Source organism: Haematobia irritans, chromosome 2 (assembly GCF_050003625.1).
Source record: "Haematobia irritans isolate KBUSLIRL chromosome 2, ASM5000362v1, whole genome shotgun sequence".
Classification (NCBI taxonomy): Eukaryota; Metazoa; Arthropoda; class Insecta; order Diptera; family Muscidae; genus Haematobia; species Haematobia irritans.
In genome coordinates, this window is record NC_134398.1 from 186971475 (window position 1) to 186997095 (window position 25621).

Consider the following 25621-nt stretch of genomic DNA (forward strand, 5'->3'; position numbering starts at 1 on the left):
CCCACAAAACAATTTATATACAATAACAAGATACCCTGTCACACACATATACACATTAAATTTGGCAACGAACATATTGCTGAAAAGGATGATGATGAATAAACAACAATACAACTTTTATTAAGGCCAATGATGAAGAATGATGTTGGTCTTTGTCAATGGGGAGCAAGAATACCAAACGGAAATAAAACAGAACAGACCTTAAGGAAATTAAAATAAAAACCAAAATTGGATGGACAAACAACAACAACAGTGCACATCATCGATTTAAATGGATATAAAAGCATGACCACAAACGAAAAAAAAAAATATGGAGTGCTACGAGTACTTACCACCAGCTAACATTGTGACCAAGATAATACCACAGGACCAGATATCAGCAGGTTGGGCATGGTATGGTTTCACCAGAACTTCAGGGGCCACATAGGGTAAAGTACCACAGCGTTTATCTAACAAACGTTCTTTTCCTTTGCATCTGTGTTCAGAGGGAGAAGAGATAGTAGAGAAAGAGATGGTATTAGAGAATGAATATAATAAAAGCAATTACTTACTAATTACTAATTATGATGATTTCATTTTTAATTAGATTTCATTTTGTATGTGGCCAATGTAAAACCCACATAAAAACAGAAACATACACCTGAAAACCATCATACTGGCATCAATAGGGACGAGGAAAAATGTGTACAACTTTAAATGCACTTTGAAAAAAAAAAATATTCAATGAAAATGTTGATTTAATTTAAAATCTTTAGGGGAAAGTAAATTTAGAAGAAATATATGATTTTTTGAAAAAAAAATGTTTTCTTCAGAGGTCTATATTTTTATTTTTCCATGACACCAAATTAACAATAGCTTTGGGAAGTTAATAAACCTGCACATTGCATTTATCGAGGGTTCGTACTTAGAGCTGGACCAAATTGGTTATTTGTGGTCGAAAACGATGTTCGGTAAAAAAGGCAATGTTCGGCCGAAGAAGAAGAAGAAGCCGAAACCGAATTTTTTATACCTACACCCAAAGAAAAATTGTTTTCCTCCGGAACGAAATTTTAGACAAACGAAATTTCCCTTTAATGTCAAATATTTTCTTTAAGAGCTAATAATGCCGTATTTATGACAAACGATTGTCTCTAATCTTTTTTATTTATTTTTAAAGAAAATTTGTTAGCTTCAAATGAAAACTTTGTCCTCAGAAAAGAATACTCTTCTTTCAGTATACCATCATAGAAATCGAAATATCGATTAAGTAAATATGGCACAAATTCGTTTTTTCTGAAAGCAGGTCAACTTCGAAGATCGGCTATGTCGTTCCAGGTCTTGATATAGCCCCCATATAAACCGACTCCCCGATTAGGTTTCTTGAGTAAATAGATACCGAAAATTTTCTCCAATTTAGCAGAAATTGAACACCTACATCAGTGCGTCGGATATAGCGTTTATCGGTTCATGTTTTAATATAGGCCCCATATAGACCTATCTACCGATTTGACTTTTTGAGATTCTAGATACCGCAATTTTTATTCCATTTGCCTGAAAATGGAAATACAGAGGTATTTCCAGATGCCCAGAAGGACTTGTGTGAGATTTGTTTTTAGCCAATTGGATTGAAATTGGAAAACTATTTTAGGTCCACAAATAGTGTCCAGAATATAGCCCCCATGGTTGTCACAGTTGGTAAAATGTTACTCAAAATGGTAGATTTTTTTAACGGTTTGGTAGATTCGTAAAATTCTTTATGTTTTGGTATATTTTGCATAACATTCTTCTCTGATTAAGAGGTACTTAATTTTTCTAAATAAATAAAATCTTGACCAAATTTTCTATAGAAATAAAATTTTGACGAAATTTTCTATAGAAAAATTTTAAGAAAGTTTTCTATAGAAATAAATTTTAAGAAATTTTTCTTTAGAAATACAATTTTTAAGAAAATTTTCTACAGAAATAACATTTTCAAAAATGTTTCTATAGAAATAAAATTTTGAAAATAAAATCTTTAGAAATAAAATTTTCAGAAACCTTTCTATAAAAAAATTCTATAGAATTGATATTTCCAGAAAATTTTATACAGAAATAAAATTTTGAGAAAATTTTCTATAGAAATAAAATTTTGAGAAAAATAGATTTTGTACGGTCTGGTAGATTGGTAGAATTCATGATGTTTTGGTAGATTTTACACAATATTCCTCTCGGATTATGAGGTACTTGAATTTTCTAAACAAAACTTTGACCAAATTTTCTATAGAAATTTTAACCAAATTTTTTCCAGAAATAATATTTTCAGAAAATTTTCTTGCTATAGAAATAAAATCTTTAAAAAATTTCCTATAGAAATAAAATTTTCAGAAATGTTTCTATAGAAATAAAATTTTGAAAAAAAAAATCTTCAGAAATAAAATTTTGAAAAAAAATCTTTGGAAATAAAATTTTGAAAAAAAAATCTTTAGAAATAAAATTTTGAGAAATGTTTCTATAGAAATAAAAAATTGAAAAAAATATTCTAAAGAAACTTCCTATAGAGACAATTTTCTGTAGAAGTAAAATTTCCAGAAATTTTTGAGAAAAATAGATTTTTTACGGTTTAGTAAATTGGTACAATTCTTGATGTTTTAGTAGATTTTGCACAACATTCTCTCTGATTAAAAAGTACAAAAATTTTCCAAATAAATAAAACTTTGACCAAATATATATATAGAAATAATATTTTGACATTTTTTATGGAGATGAAATTGTGACCAAATTTTCTGTAGAAATAAAATTTTGAGAAAATTTTCTATAGAAATAAAATTGTTACACAATTTTCTATGGAAATAAAATAAAAATTTAAGAAAATTTTTTATAGAAATAAAATTTTAAGAAATTTTTATAGAAATAAAATGTTAAGGATTTTTTCTATAGAAATAAAATTTCGAAAAAAAAATATAGTAATAAAATTTTCAGAAATGAAATTTTGAGTAAATTTTCTATAGAAATAAAATTTTGAGAATTTTGCTATATAAATACAATTTTGAGAACATTTTAGAAAGAAATAAAATTTTGACAAAATTGTCTATAGAAATAAAATTTTTGAGCAAATTTTCTATAGAAATAATTATTTTCTATAGAAATAAAAATTTTAAGGAAATTTTCTATAAATTCAACATCGTTAAACATTTTAATTTTCGTGTTATTTCAAACCCAAAAATTTGTTGCTGATAGGAGAAGAAAAAACATTTTTTTTTTCGTTCTAACACCAAAAACCAATTTGATCAAAAACTTCAAAATAAGGTTTTTTAATTTGGAAGATTTGCGGAAAATTTTTCTTCAATGTTTGGTAGATTATTTTTGGCGCGTGTGACAACCGTGATGGCAAGAGATCGATCTCTCGATGTAACATCGTAGGCAGTGTTACCAGTATTTTTCTCCCCAATAGATTTTCGAGTTTTTTTTTTTTTTTTTGAAAAAAAAGAAACAAAGCAAAAGGCTCTGCCGTAGAAAATAATTAATAATTTAAAAATAAAATTTTGTCAAATCCAGCAAGCTGCCATATGATCAAGATTTGAAACCAAAACACCAAAATTCTGGAGATATGAAAATGGGAGTTCGTTCACCTTGTATTTATGAACGAAAATTACCTTCTAAATATTCACGTGGTAAAATTGGGTGGTATCACTTTGCCAAAATTGGTAGAATTTTACCAGAAATGGTAGATTTTTTATAGGTTGGTAGATTTTTTATAGATTTTGCAAAGAGGTACTTCATAAATTTTCTAGAGAAATAAACTTCTGACAAAATTTTCTATATAGAAATAAAATTTTGAGAAATTTTTCTACATATTTAGATATAAAATTTTGAGAAATTTTTCTACACAGATATAAAATTTTTGAGAAAATTTCTATATAAAATTAAAGTTTTGAGAACATTTCTATAGAAATAAAATTTTGGGAAAATGTTCAATAGAAATAAAATTTTGACATAATTTTCTATAAAAATAAAATTTTGACAAAATTTTCTTTACAAATAAAAATTTGGCAAAAAAAAGGAATAACATTTTTGACAAAATTTTCTAGATAGGAATAAAATTTTGACAAAATTTTCTATAGAAATAAAATTTTCACAAAATTTTCTATAAAAATAAAATGTTGAGACAATTTTGTTTAGAAATAAAATTTTGTTTATGTGATTTACCTGAAAATTGAAATCTAGAAGGTGTTCAAAACAAATATGCTTTGAACATTGAACATGTTAAATTTTGTCGGTAAAGAAAATTCATAGAAATTTTGTCGTTAAGAGACAATTTCATAGAAATTTTGTCGTTAAGAGACAATTTCATAGAAATTTTGTCATTAGAGAAAATTCATAGAAATTTTGTCTTTAGAGAAAATTTCCTAGAAATTTTGTCGTTAAAGCAAGTTTCATAGAAATTTTGTCATTAGAAAAATTTCATAGAAATTTTGTCGTTAGAAAAAATTTCATAGAAATTTTTGTCGTTAGAGAAAATGTCATAGAAATTTTGTCGTTAGAGAAAATTTCATAGACATTTTGTTGTTATAGAACCTTTTCATAGAAAATTTGTCGTTAGAGAACCTTTTCATAGAAATTTTGTCGTTAGAGAAAATTTCATAGAAATTTTGGGGTTAGAGAAAATTTTATAGAAATTTTGTCGTTAGAGAAAATTTTATAGAATTTTTGCCGTTAAAGAAAATGTCATAGAAATTTTGTCGTTAGAGAAATTTTTATAGATATTTTGTCGTTAGAGAAAATTTTATAGACATTTTGTCGTTAGAGAAAATTTCATAGAAATTTTGTCGTTAAATTTCATATAAATTTTGTCACTATAGAAAATTTTATAGAAATTTTGTCATTAGAGAAAATTTCATGGAAATTTTGTCCTTAGAGACAATTTCATAGAAAATTTGTCGTTAGAGAAAATTTCATAGAAATTTTGTCATTAGAGAAAATATCATAGAAATTTTGTCATTAGAGAAAATTTTATAGAAATTTTGTCGTTAAATTTCATAGAAATTTTGTCACTATAGAAAATTTTATAGAAATTTTGTCATTAGAGAAAATTTCATGGAAATTTTGTCCTTAGAGAAAATTTCATAGAAATTTTGTCGTTATAGAAAATTTCATAGAAATTTTGTCATTAGAGAAAATTTTATAGAAATTTTGTCATTAGAGAAAATTTTATAGAAATTTTGTCGTTAGAGAGTCGATTAGTTATAAATAAAAATTTTCTGTACATTTTGAATCTATTTGGTTTTCTACAAACCAATTTGTCACAGTGTATTTAAAGGGGAATCATCTCTTTAATTACATCACGTAGTATATTAACATACATTTTGAATGGTCAATATTTGAAATTGTGTAATTGTTTCTGTTTCATTTTTTTTTTTTAAATTTTGTTCATAAATTTGTATAAATTGTAGAGTACCTAAATACCTAAACATGGTCGCCATTCCAAAATCGGAAATTTTTATATTGTCATGTTCATCCAAGAGTAGATTTTCAGGTTTCAAGTCACGATGTGTAATACCACGTTGATGTAAATACTGCAGTCCCGATAGGAGTTGGGTAAAATAACGTTGAGCTTCATGCTGGGGCATGCCAACATCAGGTTCTGGAAAGAGAACAAAAAGAGAAATGGGGGAAATTAAACATAAACTATTGCGGGCATATGAGAGCAACATTATGTGGTGAATCTCTCACCACAAGAGAAATCCAGTATTTTATGAACGAGTACATGGATATTATTAAAAAGTTCATAATTAAAAAAATATATATAAACCAACAAACAATATTATGTAAAAGTTCTTATACCCTATGTAAAAGTTCATAAATGTATAAAAATACACAAATTTAAGTACAAAATCATAATTGAATTTCTGTTGTATCATTTGGAAAAATTCTTTGTAGAAATTCCCTACAAATATTTTCTTCTGTTTTATTTCTTTTGAAGCATCGATTTATGATAAAAACGAAAGCAATCACCACACCATAAGTCCCATCTGGTTTTCATAAAATTTTCCTAATTTCCAACATTTGGTTTTCTTTTCGTTAGTTTGTGTTTTTTCTTTTTTTTTTCTTCTTCGTGGCAAGGACAACTTTTATGGTTGTGTGAAACTACCATAAACACCATCATGGCCCATGGAGAATTGAACGTAATAAAAATAATAATAATGCTATTGAAATGATTGGGTGTTGCTGGTTAGTACTCGTAACAACAATTTGAATAAAACTAAACTCGGAAACAATAAAAATATGATGCCATGTTGAAACCAGGGACAAAGCCATATACAAACCAACCAACCAACCAACCAACTAACTAACTAACCAAAACATCAATTCACAAAGTTACAAGAAGAAAAGTTTTGCTAGTACGTGTTTGCCTATTCTGGGGATGGGATTGAGGAGCATGGAGCACTTATGTGGGAACATGGGACAAGGACGAACATAATTGTTAAGGGGGGCTGTGATAATATCAGTCAACGAGCCCAATCACTCCTTTTACTGTTATGAGGCAGAACCAAACAAGTTTCGAAATAATTTTGCCAAATTTCATTTCAATTTTAATTTGTTAACATGATGTGAATTTGAAAAGTATATATATGTAAATGATATTCGCAAATATTAGCCTGGCATTCGGGACGACGAAATCTGACGCTTGTTTTGATGGAAATTCCTGCTTAATTTAGGAGCATCCGGAATTTTCTTTAGAGAAAATTTCACAGGAATTTTGTCGTTAGATAAAATTCAATAGAAATTTTGTTATTTGAGAATATTTTTTTAAATTTTTTTTCATTTGAAAACATTTCGATAAAATATTGTCGTTAGAGAAATTTTGTCTTTAGTAAAAATTTCATAGAAAATAATTTTAGAATTTTTGTCGTTAGAGAAAATTTCATAGAAATTTTGTCTTTATAGACAATTTTAATTTAATAAAAAATTTTTCATAGAAATTTTGTCGTTAGAGAAAATTTCATAGAAATTTTGTCGTTAGAGGAAATTTCATAGAAATTTTGTCGTTAGAGAAAATTTCAAAACAAAAAAGTTTTGTAAAAGAAAATATCATAGAAATTTTGTCTTTATAGAAAATTTTTCTCTAACGAGAAAATTTCATAGAAATTTAGTCTTTAGAGAAAATTTCAAAACAAAAAAAATTTTGTTAAAGAAAACTTCATAGAATTTTTGTCGTTAGAGAAAATTGCATAGAAATTTTGTCGTTAGAGAAAATTTCATAGAAATTTTGTCGTTAGAGAAAATTTCATAGAAATTTTGTCGTTAGAGAAAATTTCATAGAAATTTTGTTGTTAGAGAAAATTTCATAGAAATTTTGTCGTTAGAGAAAATTTCATAGAAATTTTGTCGCTAGAGAAAAACAACAGTTTTGTTAAAGAAAATTTCATAGAAATTTTGTCTTTATAGAAAATGTTAAATTCATATAAATTTTGTCGTTAGAGGAAATTTCATATAAATTTTGTCGTTAGAGGAAATTTCATAGAAATTTTGTCGTTAGAGGAAATTTCATTGAAATTTTGTCGTTAGAGAAAATTTCATAGAAATTTTGTCTTTAGAGACAATTTATAGAAAATTTTAATTTCATAGAAATTTTGTCGTTAGAGGAAATTTCATAGAAATTTTGTCGTTAGAGAAAATTTCATAGAAATTTTGTCTTTAGAGAAAATTTCAAAACAAAAATTTTGTTAAAGTAAACTTCATAGAAATTTTGTCGTTAGAGAAAATTTCATAGAAATTTTGTCGTTAGAGAAAATTTCATAGAAATTTTGTCGTTAGAGAAACTTTCATAGAAATTTTGTCGTTAGAGAAAATTTCATAGAAATTTTGTCGCTAGAGAAAAATTTATAGAAATTTTGTCGCTAGAGAAAAATTCATAGAAATTTTGTCACTATAGAAAATTTCATAGAAATTTTGTCACTATAGAAAATTTCATAGAAATTTTGTCACTATAGAAAATTTCATAGAAATTTTGCCGTTAGAGAAAATTTAGTAAAAATTTGGTTATTTGAGAATATTTTTTAAAAGTTTGTCATTTGAGAAAATTTCATTAAAACGTCGTTAGAGAAAATTTCAAAGAAATTCTGTCGTTACAGATAATTAAAAAAAATTGTCGTTAGAGAAAATCTCATAGAAAATTTTTTGTAGAAAAAATTTTTGTCTTTATAGAAAATTTAAAAAAAAATATATATATTGTCGTTAGAGAAAATTTCATAGAAATTTTGTCGTTAAAGAAAATTTTATAAAAATTTAGTTATTTCACAATATATTTTAAAATTTTTTCATTTGAAAATATTTCGTTGAAACAATTTCGCTAAAATATTGTCGTTAGGGAAAATTTCATAAAAAAAAAAATTCTAGAAATTTTGCCGTTAGAGAAAATTTCATAGAAATTTGTCGTTAGAGTCGTTAGAGAAAATTTCATAGAAATTTTGTCACTTTAGAAAATTTCATAGAAATTTTGCCGTTAGAGACAATTTAGTATAAATTTGGTTATTTGAGAATATTTTTTAAAAGTTTGTCATTTGAGAAAATTTCATTAAAACGTCGTTAGAGAAAATTTCAAAGAAATTCTGTCGTTACAGATAATTAAAAAAAGTTGTCGTTAGAGAAAATCTCATAGAAAATTTTTGTAGAAAAAAATTTTTGTCTTTATAGAAAATTAAAAAAATATATATATTGTCGTTAGAGAAAATTTCATAGAAATTTTGTCGTTAAAGAAAATTTTATAAAAATTTTGTTATTTGACAATATATTTTAAAATTTTTTCATTTGAAAATATTTCGTTGAAACAATTTCGCTAAAATATTGTCGTTAGGGAAAATTTCATAAAAAAAAATTCTAGAAGTTTTGCCGTTAGAGAACAATTACATACTCACAAAAAATAATATTCGACACGTGAACTTGATTATGTAATAAGAATCCAATCGTATCTGTAAGATTATTTGGGATCGAAATGTTGTTAAAAAGTGGCACAGTATGACAAAAAAAAAGTGCCGCAAAAAAGTAAAAAATATGGCACAACGGTAACATTGACGGTAAGGAAAAGTGATCAGTATTTGTGTCGTAAAATCAATTATGTGTTACGCTTGAAAAAATGTCCAAATTGACCACTAAACTAAACTAAAACCAATCATTTTTGATTTGGCAATAAAAATGAATTAGTTAAAACTCTTCTTCTTTCTATAGAAAAATAAAAGTTTTACAAACTTGTCTATAGAAATATAAAATTTTGACCAAATTCTCTATAGAAATAAAATTTTGACAACATTTTGTATAAAAACAAAATTTTGACAAAATTTTCTATAGAAATAAAATTTTGACAAAAATTTTGACATTTTCTATAGAAATAAAATGTTGACAAAATCTTCTATAGAAATAAAATGTTGACAAAATTTTCTATAGAAATAACATTTTGACAAAATTTTCTATAGAAATAAAATTTTGACAAAATTTTCTATAGAAATAAAATTTTGACAAAATTTTCTATAGAAATAAAATTTTGACAAAATTTTCTATAGAAATAAAATTTTGACAAAATTTTCTATAGAAATAACATTTTGACAAAATTTTCTATAGAAATAAAATTTTGACAAAATTTTCTATAGAAATAAAATTTTGACAAAATTTTCTATAGAAATATAAAATTTTCACAAAATTGTCTATAGAAATATAAAATTTTGAGAAAATTTTCTATAGAAATACCATTTTGACAAAATTTTCTATAGAAATAAAATTTTGACAAAAATTTCTATAGAAATAAAATTTTGACAAAATTTTCTATAGAAATAAAAGTTTGACAAAATTTTCTATAGAAATAAAATTTTGACAAAATTTTCTATAAAAATAAAATTTTTACAAAATTTTCTATAGAAATAAAACTTTGACAAAATTTTCTATAGAAATATAAAATTTTGACAACATTTTCTATAGAAATAAAATTTTGACAAAATTTTCTATAGAAATAAAATGTTGACAAAATTTTCTATAGAAACAAAATGTTGACAAAATTTTCTATAGAAATAAAATTTTTTTTGGTAGAATTTTCTTAAAATTTTGGTAGATTATTTTTGGCTCGAGTGGCAACCGTGATCGTAAACCTCGTATATTTTGTCAGCTGGCGAAAAATGGATCTTTAGATGGTGAACATTAAATTAACGATTAACTTTTTCTGTGTAAATTACATGTAATGGTTAAATGCCTCTTATTTTAAATTTTATTTATTTGTTACTTCTTGTGTCTACCACTCACATTTAATCACTCCTTTTAAATATCATAATGTCGCCCTTTAACCTTTTCAACTTCCCCGCCTATTGAAAAACCAATAAAAAAGAGAGAATATTTAATTACTTAACAACTAATCACAAACAGAAAAACAACAATAAATATTAAAACTGTAAAAAAACGTAACGAGCAATTTATTAGCCCCAAACGAGGGCTGTCAGAAGCATAAAAGTCACATATTCACAGCTTTCAACGAGTCGTTCTCTGTTTTATGTTTTTTCTTGTAAACAACAACAGCAAAAGGACCTCTCCAAATCTCATATATATATTACAAGCATATATAAAAAAAATATGCGTGTTTTGTATGGATACACATGTTAATAAAGATTTATATGAATTTGCATTTTACAAAAAAACGAACTGGAATATGTAATACCTACACACACACACTTGAAAACATGTCATAGCAGAATATTCAAAAAGGACATTTTTAGAGACCAGTTTTTTTTCATGCTAACTTTCTATAAAAGTTTTTGGTATTCTCAAAGATTTACTCTCTTCATTTCCGGTCGTATAATGAAACACTTACACACATTCACTTGGTCAGCAAATATCTGATAAAAGGAACCAAAATATAAATGGAATTTCAACATACACCGGTTAAATTTTTTATTTTTTGACATTTTTATTAAAAACTGGAAATTATACTGATTCCTCTTTAGCTCTAAGAGGAAACTGTTTGTATTGAGAGTTGAAAGTAAACTGTGATATGATTGCGACACTAGACAGCAATTAACTAAAATCTCCCAACACAGGTCCATGAAGAAACAATCTCAAAGGTATGCTTTGTAGTAGATCCAGGATATAAAAAAGGATAACTGTGTTGCAGGTAGTTTTTGGTTTTCCAAAAACAAAAATCCTTTAGGGTGGTGGAAAGACAATCTAAATTAACAGATACAGAATCTGTGGAAAAGGGCAATTACGATGACGCACCGAAAATATAACACACAGGTAAAAACAATAGCCTTTGGAAATAAAAACATCTATATGAAATTCTGGTAAAATCCATAAAGGATTTCTCCAAGAGCATATATGAGGACAAAAACAGTTTTAGTGTTAGACTAACAGATGAATTGTTCATAAAATGCCATCAGCAGGATTTATAAAGAATTTGTCATCTAATGGCAGATCTAGAGTAAGAGAGATCAAAATCTGTAAATATTTTAGAACAAGAATTCCAAATAATTTGGGATTTTATTTTTAAATCTTTAAGCAGTTAATGATACACATGGAAAAAAATTAATTGTTGATATGGATTTTTTCACAATTTTATTTCTATAGAAAATTTTGTCAAAATTTTATTTGTATAGAAAATTTTTGCAAAATTTTATTTCAATAAAAAATTTTTACAAAATTTTATTTCAACAATTAATATTGTTCGGCTTGAGGTCAAAATTTTATTTCAAATGAAAATGTAGTCCAAATTTTACTTTTATAGAAAATTATGTCAAATTGTATTCCTATAGAAAATTTTCTGAAAATTTTATTTCTATAAAAATAAATTTTATCAACTACTTTATTTCTATAGAATATTTTGTCAAAATTTTATTTCTATAATTTTTGCAAAATTTTATTTCTAAAGAAAATCTTTTCAAAATTCTATATTTATAGAAAATTTTTGCAAAATTTAATTTCTTTAGAAAATTTTGTCAAAAAATATTTTTCTGAAAATTTTATTTCTATAGATCATTTTCTGAAAATTTTATTTCTATTTCTATAGAAAGTTTTGACAAATTTTTATTTCTATAGAAAAATTTTGTCAAAATTGTATTTCTATAGAAAAATTTTATCAAAATTAGTTCTAAAGAAAATCTTTTCAAAATTTTATTTCTATAGAAAATTTTAATCAAAATTTTATTTCTATAGAAAATTTTTGCAAAATTTTATTTCTCTAGAAAATTTTGTAAAAAAAAAAAAAATCTGAAAATTTTATTTCTATAATTTTCTGAAAATTTTATTTCTATAGAAAGTTTTGTCAAAATTGTATTTCTATAGAAAAATTTCTGAAAATTTTATTTCTATAGAAAATTTTCTCAAAATTTTATTTCTATAGAAAAATTTGTCAAAATTCTATTTCTATAGAAAATTTTGTCAAAATTTTATTTTCTATATTTTTATTTTCTATAATCTTTATAATTTTCTGTTATTTCCATAAAAAGTTTTTATAAAAATTTTATTTCTATAAAAAATTTTGTCACAATTGTATTTCTATCGAAAATTGTTAAAACTTTATTTCTATAAAAAATTTTGTCAAAATTTTTACTTCTATAGAAAATTTTGTCAAAATTTTGTTTCTATAGAAAATTTTGTCAAAATTTTATTTCTAAGAAAATTTTGTCAACATTTTATTTCTATAGAAAATTTTTATCAAAATTTTAGTTCCATAACAAATTTTAATCAAAATTTTATTTCTATAGAAAATCAACAATTTATTTCTATTGAAAATTTTTGCAAAATTTTATTTCTATGGAAAATTTTGTCAAAATTTTATTTATATTTTGTCAAAATTTTATTTCTTAGAATATTTCGTCAAAATTTTATTTCTAAAGAAAATTTTGTCAAAAAATTATTTCTATAGAAAATTTTTGCAAAATTTTATTTCACTTATTAATATTATTCAGCTTGAGGTGACAATTTTATTTCTTTAGAAAATGTTGTCAAAATTTTATTTCTAACGAAAATTTTGTCAAAATTTTATTTCTATAGATAATTTTCTGAAAATTTTATTTCTATAGAAAAATTTGTCAAAATTTTAATTCTATAGAAAATTTAGTCAAAATTTTATTTCTATAGACAAGTTATGCAAAATGTTATTTCTATAGAAAATATTTTCAACATTTTATTTCCATAGAAAATTTTTGAAAAATTTTTACTTTTATGGAAAATTTTGTCAAAATTTTATTTCTATAGAAAATTTTGTCAAAATTTTATTTCTACAGAAAATTTTGTCAAAATTTTATTTCTATTGAAAATTTTGTCAAAATTTTATTTCTATTGAAAATTTTGTCAAAATTTTATTTCTATAGAATTTTTTAATCAAAAATTTATTTCTATTGAAAATTTTTGCAAAATTTTATTTCTATGGAAAATTGTGTCAAAATTTTATTTTTATAGAAAATTTTATCAACATTTGCTTTTTATAGAAATTTTGTCAAAATTTTATTCCTATGGAAAATTTTTATCAAAATTTTATTTCTATAGAAAATTTTTATCAAAATTTTATTTTCTATATTTTTATTATCTATAATTTTTATAATTTTCTGTTATTTCCATAAAAAATTTTTATAAAAATTTTATTTCTATAAAAAATTTTGTCACAATTGTATTTCTATAGAAAATTGTTAAAACTTTATTTCTATAAAAAATTTTGTCAAAATTTTTACTTCTATGGAAAATTTTGTCAAAATTTTATTTCTATAGAAAATTTTGTCAAAATTTTATTTCTATAGAAAATTTTGTCAAAATTTTATTTCTATAGAAAATTGTTATCAAAATTTTATTTCCATAAAAAATTTTAATAAAAATTTTATTTTTATGGAAAAATTTGTCAAAATTTTATTTTTATAGAAAATTTTGTTAAAATTTTTTTTTATAAAAAATTTTTGCAAAATTTTATTTCTCTATAAAATTTTGTCAATATTCTATTTTTATATAAAATGTTGTCAACATTTTATTTTTAGAGAAAATGTTATCAAAATGTTATTTCTATATAGAATTTTTTCTCAAAATTTTATTTCTATACAAAATTTTGACAAATCTGCACAAAAGGCCTATTTTAAGGATTTTGCCTCTTTGGTTTAATGTTGTTCTGTTATAATTTTTAACTCTCATTGATAATTTTAAACGTCTAGACCATTTTATAGCTAAATAGCTTCCCAAAAAATGTATTTTTATTAAAGTAGCCGCATCTATGGCTAGGAATCAATACCCAAATCCTCAAGGGGATGTAAAAATCCTTGGGTCCAAACAAACTTATTACGCTGATAAGAAAATTCGACGATATTTATATTTGTACGTCTAAACCTTCGTATGGGAGGAAAGATTTTTTTGTGTGTAGTCTACCTAATCATTATTATAAAATACAATTTTTTCAGTGCAGAACAATAGTAATATAAATATATCCCAAACACATATTTTCAGTGTTGATAATACTGTTTTCACACACACACCGTCAAACTTCTTACTACTCTCTAGTCTACAAAAACAGCTCACGCAATTACCAAAGATAATAGTTAACATTTCCATGACTATGCCCACCACCTAGCTGGTAGTAATAAAACACTACAATATCCTTTTTTTGTAAGATTGTTGTTTGGGAAGGTACATAACATGTGCCGAACTTTTATTGGTGGTAACTTCTATCAACAAAATAGCAGGTACTTTGTCCAGATTTTCTATTCATGCTCTTTTGTGGGCTAAAACAGATGACCATTGAACCATATGGTCTAATGCACTTTGTTGAAGGTATGACCATGCAAAAATAGGGCTAACAATCTACAATAGAAGTTAAAATACGATGACCTTGCAAGATGTTCCTGAAAGAGGGAGAGAGATATGAATGTATGCCTTTCTCAACTATATAGAATTTCTAATGGATACAGGTAGAATGAGAATGACCTGTGCAATCCATGCATAGAGAAAAAAATTGCAAATTGTTTAGTTTATCTGGATAATGTTGTGGTGTAAAAATTTAATAAAAAACATTAGTCAAATAGTAATAAAATATTTCTATTTCGTTTAGTGACACTAACCATTTTCTGAAACTTTGAATTTGCTGACAAAATCTTCTATACAAACAAAATGTAAAAAATTTGCCAAATTTTATTTCTAAAAAAAAAATCTCTATAGCAACAAAATGTTGACAAAATTTTCTATAGAAATAAAATTTTGACAAAATTTTCTATAGAAATAAAATTTTGACAAAATTTTCTATAGAAATAAAATTTTGACAAAATTTTCTATAGAAATAAAATTTTGACAAAATTTTCTATAGAAATAAAATTTTGACAAAATTTTCTATAGAAATAAAATTTTGACAAAATTTTCTATAGAAATAAAATTTTGACAAAATTTTCTATAGAAATAAAATTTTGACAAAATTTTCTATAGAAATAAAATTTTGACAAAATTTTCTATAGAAATAAAATTTTGACAAAATTTTCTATAGAAATAAAATTTTGACAAAATTTTCTATAGAAATAAAATTTTGACAAAATTTTCTATAGAAATAAAATTTTGACAAAATTTTCTATAGAAATAAAACTTTGACAAAATTTTATAGAGAAATAAAATTTTCACAAAAAATTTCTACAGTAGCAAAATTTTACAAAAATGTTCTATGGAAATATGTTGACAAAAATTGTCTATGGAAATAAAATGTTGAAAAAATTTTCTATAGAAATACCATTTTGAAAAAAAAAAAAAAACTTTTTTTAAAAATAACATTTTGCAAAAATTTTATATAGAAACCAAAATTTTGCAAACATTTTCTATAGAAATAAAATTTTGCAAAAATTTTCTATAGAAAGAAAATTTTTCAAAAATTTTCTATAGAAATAAAATTTTGACAAAAATTTTCTATATAAATAAAATTTTGAAAAACTTGTCTATAGAAATAAAATTTTGACAAAATTTTTTATAGAAATAAAATTTTGCACATTTTCCATAGAAAGAAAATTTTGCAAAAATTTTCTATAGAAATAAAATTTTACAAAAATTTCCTATAGAAATAAAATTTTGACAAATTTTTCTATAGAAATAAAATCTTCACACATTTTTCTATAGAAATAAAATTTTGACAAAATTTTCAATAGAAATAAAATGTTGACAAAATTTTCTATAGAAATAAAATTTGGACAAAATTTTCGATAGAAATAAAATTTTGAAAAAAACATTGACAAAATTTTCTATAGAAATATCATTTTGACAAAATTTTCTATAGAAATAAAATTTTTCAAAAATTTTCTATGGAAATAAAATGTTGAAAAAATTTTCTATAGAAATAACATTTAAAAAAAAAACTTTTTTTTCTATAGAAATAACATTTAAAAAAAAAACTTTTTTTTAAATAAAATTTTGCAAAACTTGTCTATAGAAATAAAATTTTGCAAAAATTGTCTATAGAAATAAAATTTTGCCAAACATTTTCTATAGAAATAAAATTTTGACAAAATTTTCTATAGAAAAAAATTTTGCAAACATTTTCTATAGAAATAAAATTTTGACAAAATTTTCTATAGAAATAAAATTTTGCCAAACATTTTCTATAGAAATAAAATGTTACAAAAATTTTCTATAGAAATAAAATTTTGCAAAAATTTTCTATAGAAATAAAATTTTACAAAAATTTTCTATAGAAATAAAATTTTGCAAAAATTTTCTATAGAAAAAAAAATTTTACAAAAATTTTCTATAGAAATAAAATTTTGACAAAATTTTCTATGGAAATAGAATTTTGACAACATTTTCTATGGAAATAAAATTTTGACATTTTCTTATAGAAATAAACTTTTTTGAATTATCTTCCGTTATCGTAATTTTTAGCATATTATTTGAAGTGAAAAACAAAGTTTAATATGAACTGTTATCCACTCATTTGATATAAAAAGGATACTACTTGAATGGAAAAAAAGTTTTTTCCCCTTTTATACAGAGAACTATTCTCACAGTAAACAGAATAAAATGATAAAAGGCAGATATGAAATCCTGTCTTCGTATTCTTTATTGCTGTAATTGATAACTACAGACTCGCAGTTAATACATATAATTACATTTGGTTTATCTCAACCGTTCTACCTCCGGACTTTTTGTAATGTTATTTGATTTGATGACATGTTGTGTCCTTTTTTCACACATTCCATTTGAATGATGTATGCATATTGTGGAATTATCTTTTACACTTTAGTTTTGATGGAATATCACATGTATGGGTGTATATTCAATCATGTGTCATGAGCAGCAGAAACTATATCCTTGGGAAGTGAAGTATGGTTTAAAAATTGTGGGAAATTCAATTTGAAGAAAAAACTATGAAAATTTTCCAAATGTACACAGAAAAAAAAAACTAAAAAATATAATTTTTAGTGAGGTGATAAATGTCTTGAATAAATTGAAATTTTATTTATATTTTATTATATATATTGCAAATTTTATATATATTTAATTTTATGAAATACAAGCGCTTACGCTTACCAAAAAAATTCTTTAAAACTAAGCCAATTAAGATTTGCGAAATATTTTAATGGTACAAACAAATTCATTCCTTAAAAAAATTTTGCTGCAATAAAACAATTGATTCGAATTTCCCCATATTCAGTATCCACACCCCCAAATGAAATAAGAAATGTTTATGCAAAAATTCATATAGTCCTTAATACTTAATGAGGATACTTGCTTCCACATGAATCACCAAAATGAAAATACCATTGCTTGCCAACGTAAAAATGTCCCAGAATATAGCTGTGCTTGTCAGGTCCATTAATTTGCCACCTACTTTAGTGAAGAAAAAATGTATATATATGTATATACGAGGAGTAAATGTATACATTTGGTCATGGTATAAGCACAGTTATAAACATATATAAGAGTGGGTAAGGATATTTCCATTAGACAGGCTTAAATTTAAAATAGATTTTGAACCCCTTAAATGCACAAGATCACTGCTTCATCCGAAAATTGCAAACAAAATTATGCAAAATAGTAAAACCACAAAAATTTATATACCACAGTTTTTCCAAAAAAAAAAAAGAATTTATTTCTATAGAAAATTTTGTCAAAATTTTATTTCTAAGAAAATTTTGTCAAAATTTTATTTCTTTAGAAAATTTTGTCAAAATTTCATTTCTATAGAAAATTTTTGCAAAATTTTATTTCGAAGAATATTTTGTCAAAATTTTATTTCTAAGAAAATTTTGCCAAAATTTTATTTCTTTAGAAAATTTTGTCAAAATTTTATTTCTATAAAAAATTTTGTCAAAATTTTATTTCTGTAGACAATTTTGTCACAATTTTATTTTTATTGGACATTTTTGCAAAATTTTATATCTATAGAAAAAATTTTGTCAAAATTTGATTTCTATAGAAAAAATTTTGTCAAAATGTAAAAATTTTGTAAAAATTTCATTTCTAAAGAAAAATTTATTTCTATAGAAAATTTTGTCAAAATTTTAATTTATAGAATATTTTTACAAAATTTTATTTCTATATAAAGTTTTTGCAAATTTTTATTTCTGCAGAAATTTGTTGCCATATTTTATTCCTATAGAAAATTTTGTCAAAATTTCATTTCTATACAAAATTTTGGAAATTTTTTTTTTATATAGAAAATTTTGCCAAAATTTTAGTTCTGTAGAAAATTTATGCAAAATTTTGCTAATTTTATTTGCTAAATTTTATTTCTATAGAAAATTTTATTCAAATTTCATTTCTATAGAAAATTTTGTCACTTTTTTTTATATAGAAAATTTTGTCAATAGTTTATTTCTATAGAAAATTTTGCCAAAATTTTATTTCTGTAGAAAATGTTGCAAAATTTTATTTCTACAGAAATTTATTGTCAATTTTTTTTTCTATAGAAAATTTTTGCAAAATTTTATTTCTATGGAAAATTTTGTCAACATTTTATGTCAAAAATTAAAATTTTATGTCGGCAAAAAATTTTGTCAAAATTTTGTGTCTGCAAAAAATTTTGTCAAAATTTTATTTCTGTAAAAAATTTTGCCAAAATTTTATTTCTATAGAAATTTTTTGCAAAATTTTATTTCTATAGAAGATTTGTTCAAAATTTCATTTCTATATAAAATTTTTGCAAATTTTTATTTCTACAGAAATTTATTGCCAAATATACTTTCTATAGAAAATGTTGTCAAAATATTATTTTAAAAATTTTATTTCTATAGAAAAATTTTGCAAAATTTCATTTCTATAGAAAATTTTGTCAAAATTTTATTTCTAAGAAAATTTTGTCAAAATTTTATTTCTAAGAAAATTTTGTCAAAATTGTATTTCTAAGAAAATTTTGTCAAAATTTTATTTCTAAGAAAATTTTGTCAAAATTTTATTTCTAAGAAAATTTTGCCAAAATTTTATTTCTGTAGAAAATTTTGTCAAAATTTCATTTCTATAGAAAATTTTTGCAAAATTTTATTTCTATAAAAAAATTTTGTCAAAATTTTATTTCTGTAGAAAATTTTGTCACAATTTTATTTTTATTGAAAATTTTTGTAAAATTTTATTTCTATAGAAAAATTTCTCAAAATTTTATTTCTATAGAAAAAATTTTGTCAAAATTTGGTTTCTATAGAAAATTTTGTCAAAATTTGGTTTCTATAGAAAATTTTGTCAAAATTTGATTTCCATTGGAAAAAATTAGTCAAAATTTGGTTTCTATAGAAAATTTTGTAAAAATTTAATTTCTAAAGAAAATTTTATTTCTATAGAAAATTTTGTGAAAATTTTATTTTTCTAGAAGATTTTTACAAAATTTCATTTCTATATAAAGTTTTTGCAAATTTTTATTTCTGCAGAAATTTGTTGCCATATTTTATTCCTATAGAAAATTTTGTCAAAATTTCATTTCTATACAAAATTTTGGAAATTTTTTTTTTATATAGAAAATTTTGCCAAAATTTTAGTTCTGTAGAAAATTTATGCAAAATTTTATTTCTACAGAAATTTATTGCCAATTTTTTTTCTATAGAAAATTTTTGCAAATTTTTATTTCTATGGAAAATTTTGTCAAAATTTTATTTCTGTAAAAATTTTTGTCAAAATTTTATTTCTGTAAAAAATTTTGCCAAAATTTTATTTCTATAGAAATTTTTTGCAAAATTTTATTTCTATAGAAGATTTGTACAAAATTTCATTTCTATATAAAATTTTTGCAAATTTTTATTTCTACAGAAATTTATTGTCAAATTTTATTTCTATAGAAAATTTTGTCAAAATTTTATTTCTGTGGAAAATTTTGTCAATAGTTTATTTGTATGGAAAATTTTGCCAAAATTTTATTTCTGTAGAAAATTTTGTCACAATTTTATTTCTGTATAATTCTTTTTACAAAATGTTATTTCTATATAAATTTTTTGCAAAATATTTTTGTTATAGACAAATTTGTAAAATTTTGTTTCTATAGACAATTTTTGCAAAGTTTTAATTGTAAAAAAAAATTGGCAAAATGTAATTTTTCTTTTGACAAAATAGTGTTTAATGTTGACGAGGTTAAGGCTGTTTAAATATTTATTTTGTTTATACTGCTAATTAATTAATTTTTAGAAAATTCATGTGCTATAGAAAGTTTTATTTTTTATTTTTAGGAAATCGGTGGCTACACAGAAAGATGTGTTGTTAATCTGATGCTAAAATTAACTTAATTTAGTCCCAAAAAAAAAAATATTTTGTTTTAGTTGATTTTTAAAACATGTTTAAGAAACTTTTTCTAGCCTAATGAAATGTTCTTTATTCTAAGTATGTCTCAAAAATTTTATAAAATTAACGTGGTATAAAATATAATAACCGTACAAATAAGTTCAATACTAACTAAAGTAGAAGATAAATTTCGTATACTTTTCATACATACACCAAAAAAAAAGTTTACTGGGATCCAAAGATTTTGACCTTCCTTTAAGGATTTTGGTATTGATTCCGAGCCAAAGATGCGGGTTCTTTAAAATAAGGAAAATTTTTTTGCGACCTATCTGGCTTTAAATCGAGGATCTATAAAATTAAAATTAGGACTACCGATCTCATTTATCGAATTTTCATTCTATGTGTCCGGTATATTAATAAAGCGATTCACGTACAAACAAATGCCAGTTTAAAAATCCAAATTATGACGGATACTTCGAAGTAAAAAATATTTTCTTTATTCAAAAAAAAAAAAAAAAAAAAAACTTTAAACCGAAGGTTCTGCTAAATCTTCAAAATAAGTCGTAGCCTATATTTGAAGCGTTTTTATCTTAAATCTAAAGATTCAATATTTCTGTTATTTTAAGACGATTTCTTTAAACCAAAAATGTGGTTTATTTCTATAAAAATTTTTGTCAAAATTTTATTTCTGTCAAATTGTATTTTTATTGAAAATTTTTGCAAAATTTTATTTCTATAGAAAAATTTCTCAACATTTTATTTCTATAGAAAAAATTTTGTCAAAATTTGATTTCTATAGAAAATTTTGTAAAAATTTATTTTCTAAAGAAAATTTTATTTTTATAGAAAATTTTGTCAAAATTTTATTTCTATAGAAGATGTTTACAAAATTTCATTTCTGTATAAAGTTTTTGCAAAATTTTATTTCGGCAGAAATGTATTGCCAAATTTTTTTCTATAGAAAATTTTGTCAACGTTTTATTTCTATAGAAAATTATGTCAAAATTTTATTTCTATAGAAAATTATGTCAAAATGTTATTTCTATAGGAAATTTTGTCAAAATTTTAGTTCTATAGAAAATTTTGTCAAAATTTTATTTTTATAGAAAATTTTGTCAACATTGTATTTCTATAGAAAATTTTGTCAAAATTTTATTTCTATAGAAAATTTTGTCAAAATTTTGTTTTTTATAGAAACGTTTGCCAAAATTTTATTTCTAAAATTTTGTCAAAATTTTATTTCTATAGAAAATTTTGTCAAAATTTTATTTTGTTGTTGTTTTTTATTTCAGCTTAAAACCATACATTGACTAAACTACAAGAGTAGCTTAACCAACAGAGGAAAAGAATGTTTGTCAAATTTATTTGGGCAAAGCCCTATAGACTGGTTGGATGGACGCACGTTTCGTAATTACCACATTCCTCATCAGCATCCTCTACTTGCAGCAAAACTATCAACCAATTATCAGAATAAATTCAGGCAGTTTATTAAACCCAACAAAAACCACACTTGAACCCTCCGAAAAAAGGTTTTACATTGATAGCCGGCTTTTGCCGAAATAAATTCGAAACAAACATATCTCTTTTCCTATGCCACTGTCAAATCATCGATTTGAATTCACATGGCTGGGTTTATTTTGAGCGTGCCTCCTCTTCTTTTTCCATTTGTTTTGTTTTGTTATTGTTGGTTTTGTTCTTTAAGCATTGTTGTTGTTTTTTATTTCAGCTTAAAACCATACATTGACTAAACTACAAGAGTAGCTTAACCAACAGAGGAAAAGAATGTTTGTCAAATTTATTTGGGCAAAGCCCTATAGACTGCAAGATGGTTGGATGGACGCACGTTTCGGAATTACCACATTCCTCATAAGCATCCTCTACTTGCAGCAAAACTATCAACCAATTATCAGAATAAATTCAGGCAGTTTATTAAACCCAACAAAAACCACACTTGAACCCTCCGAAAAAAGGTTTTACATTGATAGCCGGCTGAAATAAAAAACAACAACAATGCTTAAAGAACAAAACCAACAATAACAAAACAAAACAAATGGAAAAAGAAGAGGAGGCACGCTCAAAATAAACCCAGCCATGTGAATTCAAATCGATGATTTGACAGTGGCATAGGAAAAGAGATATGTTTGTTTTCGAATTTATTTCGGCAAAAGCCGGCTATCAATGTAAAACCTTTTTTCTGAGGGTTTCACTTTGGTTTTTGTTGGGTTTAATAAACTGCCTGAATTTATTCTGATAATTGGTTGATAGTTTAGCTGCAAGTAGAGGATGCTGATGAGGAATGTGGTAATTCCGAAACGTGCGTCCATCCAACCATCTTGCAGTCTATAGGGCTTTGCCCAAATAAATTTGACAAACATTCTTTTCCTCTGTTGGTTAAGCTACTCTTGTAGTTTAGTCAATGTATGGTTTTAAGCTGAAATAAAAAACAACAACAATGCTTAAAGAACAAAACCAACAATAACAAAACAAAACAAATGGAAAAAGAAGAGGAGGCACGCTCAAAATAAACCCAGCCATGTGACTTCAAATCGATGATTTGACAGTGGCATAGGAAAAGAGATATGTTTGTTTCGAATTTATTTCGGCAAAAGCCGGCTATCAATGTAAAACCTTTTTTCGGAGGGTTCAAGTGTGGTTTTTGTTGGGATTAATAAACTGCCTGAATTTATTCTGATAATTGGTTGATAGTTTTGCTGCAAGTAGAGGATGCTGATGAGGAATGTGGTAATTCCGAAACGTGCGTCCATCCAACCATCTTGCAGTCTATAGGGCTTTGCCCAAATAAATTTGACAAACATTCTTTTCCTCTGTTGGTTAAGCTACTCTTGTAGTTTAGTCAATGTATGGTTTTAAGCTGAAATAAAAAACAACAACAATGCTTAAAGAACAAAACCAACAATAACAAAACAAAACAAATGGAAAAATTTTATTTCTATAAAAATTTTTGTCAAAATGTGATTTCTTTAGAAAATTTTATAAGTTTACTTTATTCTGTGTAAACAGCAATCCGAAAATGTGCAGCCTTCTCATCACTTTTGACTAAATTTTTATTTTTTCTATGGTCTTCCCCTTGCCTAGTTTTTGGGAACCCACCTTACACTATCAGGCAAACGAACCTTCTTTCCCCTTTTTGACTGACGTATATTATGTGCGACAAATTGCAACTCATTTTGTTTGGTGAACATTTTCTGTTTTTTTTTCTTTGTTTCGGAGGTCCTTACTACACCATTATTTATACATTTGGTCCTTTAGCAGACATTTGATATAACTCGTCCTTTCAATTTATTTGGGATGTTTTTGAATGGGGCGTTACATGACTTGAATGTGTCATGAATGAATGAATGAACGAACGAATGACTGACTGGGACATTTTTATTTCAATATTATCCACTTTTTGTTTTATTTATTTGTTATGGTCTAACCATTCACAAATGATGTTGCCCCCATAGCACTGAGAGCAAGAAAAATTTAAGGAAAGTGGAATTTTGGTGATGGTCATTATTTGATACGCAATAAATTTTGGGACGAAAAATATTGTGTTTTCTTGTTAGAGTGGTGTATTTAAAGACGAATTAAATTTTTATTTCAAAAAAATTACAAAAGTTATGATATTTGACCAATCTCCAGTAAATACCATTTTTTTTATAAACTTTCCCATAGGATGTCAGACCATTTGTAATAGATCTGTCCATAAAGCTCGAAAAATAATTGTATAATTAGATATAATGCATTTGGACGTCAATTGCCTGTTTCATTATCAGGCTAACATGAAATATAAGATCACAGACTATGTAATAGATCACAGACTCCAAAAAGTGATATGTACAAAAACCAACTACAGGTTGCTATCATTTCTAAACCGCTCGTCTGACCGTCTGAAATGTATTTCAATGACAGTTTATTTTATTGTTTACAAGCTGACAAAAGCATTTTGATTTATTGCATTAAAAAAATTAAAATAAAAAATAAATTGGTGATGGAATTCAAGCGCAATAGTTTTATATTTGGTTGAAAATTCAGCCCATGGCAAATCAAAATTTTTTAGTTAGCATATTTCATGCTCAGAAAAACTAAAATCTTAGAAGTTAAGCTATCGCAAGAAACCATTGGACAAGTTTTTCCTTCACTTTTAGCTTTAACAAAAAACTTGGATATTAATATCCGTGGCATATATGATTTAACCACTAGCTCAAGACCATTCTTTTGTACTAACTAAGAGGTTTTTTTTTTTACATGGTAAGCTACAAACTCTAACACATATCCCATAATCCTGTTTATGACAATCCCAAGGAACAAAACCCATACATGTGTATGTAATATGTGAAAATGTTCAAAGCCACAGCCACATTAGAGAGGCAAAACTCATTTAGTATGTCGCAACTATCTAGAAAATTCAGATTTTTATCGATGAAACCTTATGTAAAAATAGTTGGGCATTTTACCCTTCAATATGACAACCAAACAAAAGCCTTACGCAAATTGGAGAAGGTGGCTTTTTTTCTGACGTAGACATATCAGTGATAGTTGCCATAGTCCTTTGTTTCTTAGTAAATCATTACGAGCATATGCCACGTAAGCAGTTTTTATATTTGATATTTATAGCAAAATGCTTAAAGTCATCATCGAGTACACAGAAAAAAATTGGACGAAAATTTTTCCAATTAAAATTTTAATTGAGTTTTAAAAAATGTTCAATTAAAAATTTAATTGATTCAACGAATTTTTTAATTGAAACAAAAATCAATCATAAAAACTAATAGTATCAATTAATTTTTTAATTGGATCAATTAATTTTTTAATTGACTTTCAATTAAATTCTTAATTGATACTATCATTTCTGTGATTGAAGACATTTTCAATTAAAAAATTAATTGGATCAATTAATTTCGTAATTGAATCAGTAAAAAAAATTTTTGTGTGTATAAATATAATTTTCCTTTAAAGGTACACAACCTTAACG

General features: G+C 24.2%; 1 protein-coding gene across 3 annotated transcripts in view; it reads right to left on the minus strand.

The window, feature by feature from the left end:
* Positions 1 to 25621, minus strand: part of grp (serine/threonine-protein kinase grp) — a 180553-nt gene that overhangs the window by 19557 nt on the left and 135375 nt on the right. For all 3 annotated transcript variants that reach the window (XM_075297040.1, XM_075297042.1, XM_075297041.1), the window contains 2 exons: positions 5422 to 5599; positions 333 to 475 (listed from right to left, as the gene is read on the minus strand). In XM_075297040.1, coding sequence (XP_075153155.1) covers positions 333 to 475; positions 5422 to 5599 — 321 coding nt within the window. The remainder of the gene's footprint in view (positions 1 to 332; positions 476 to 5421; positions 5600 to 25621) is intronic.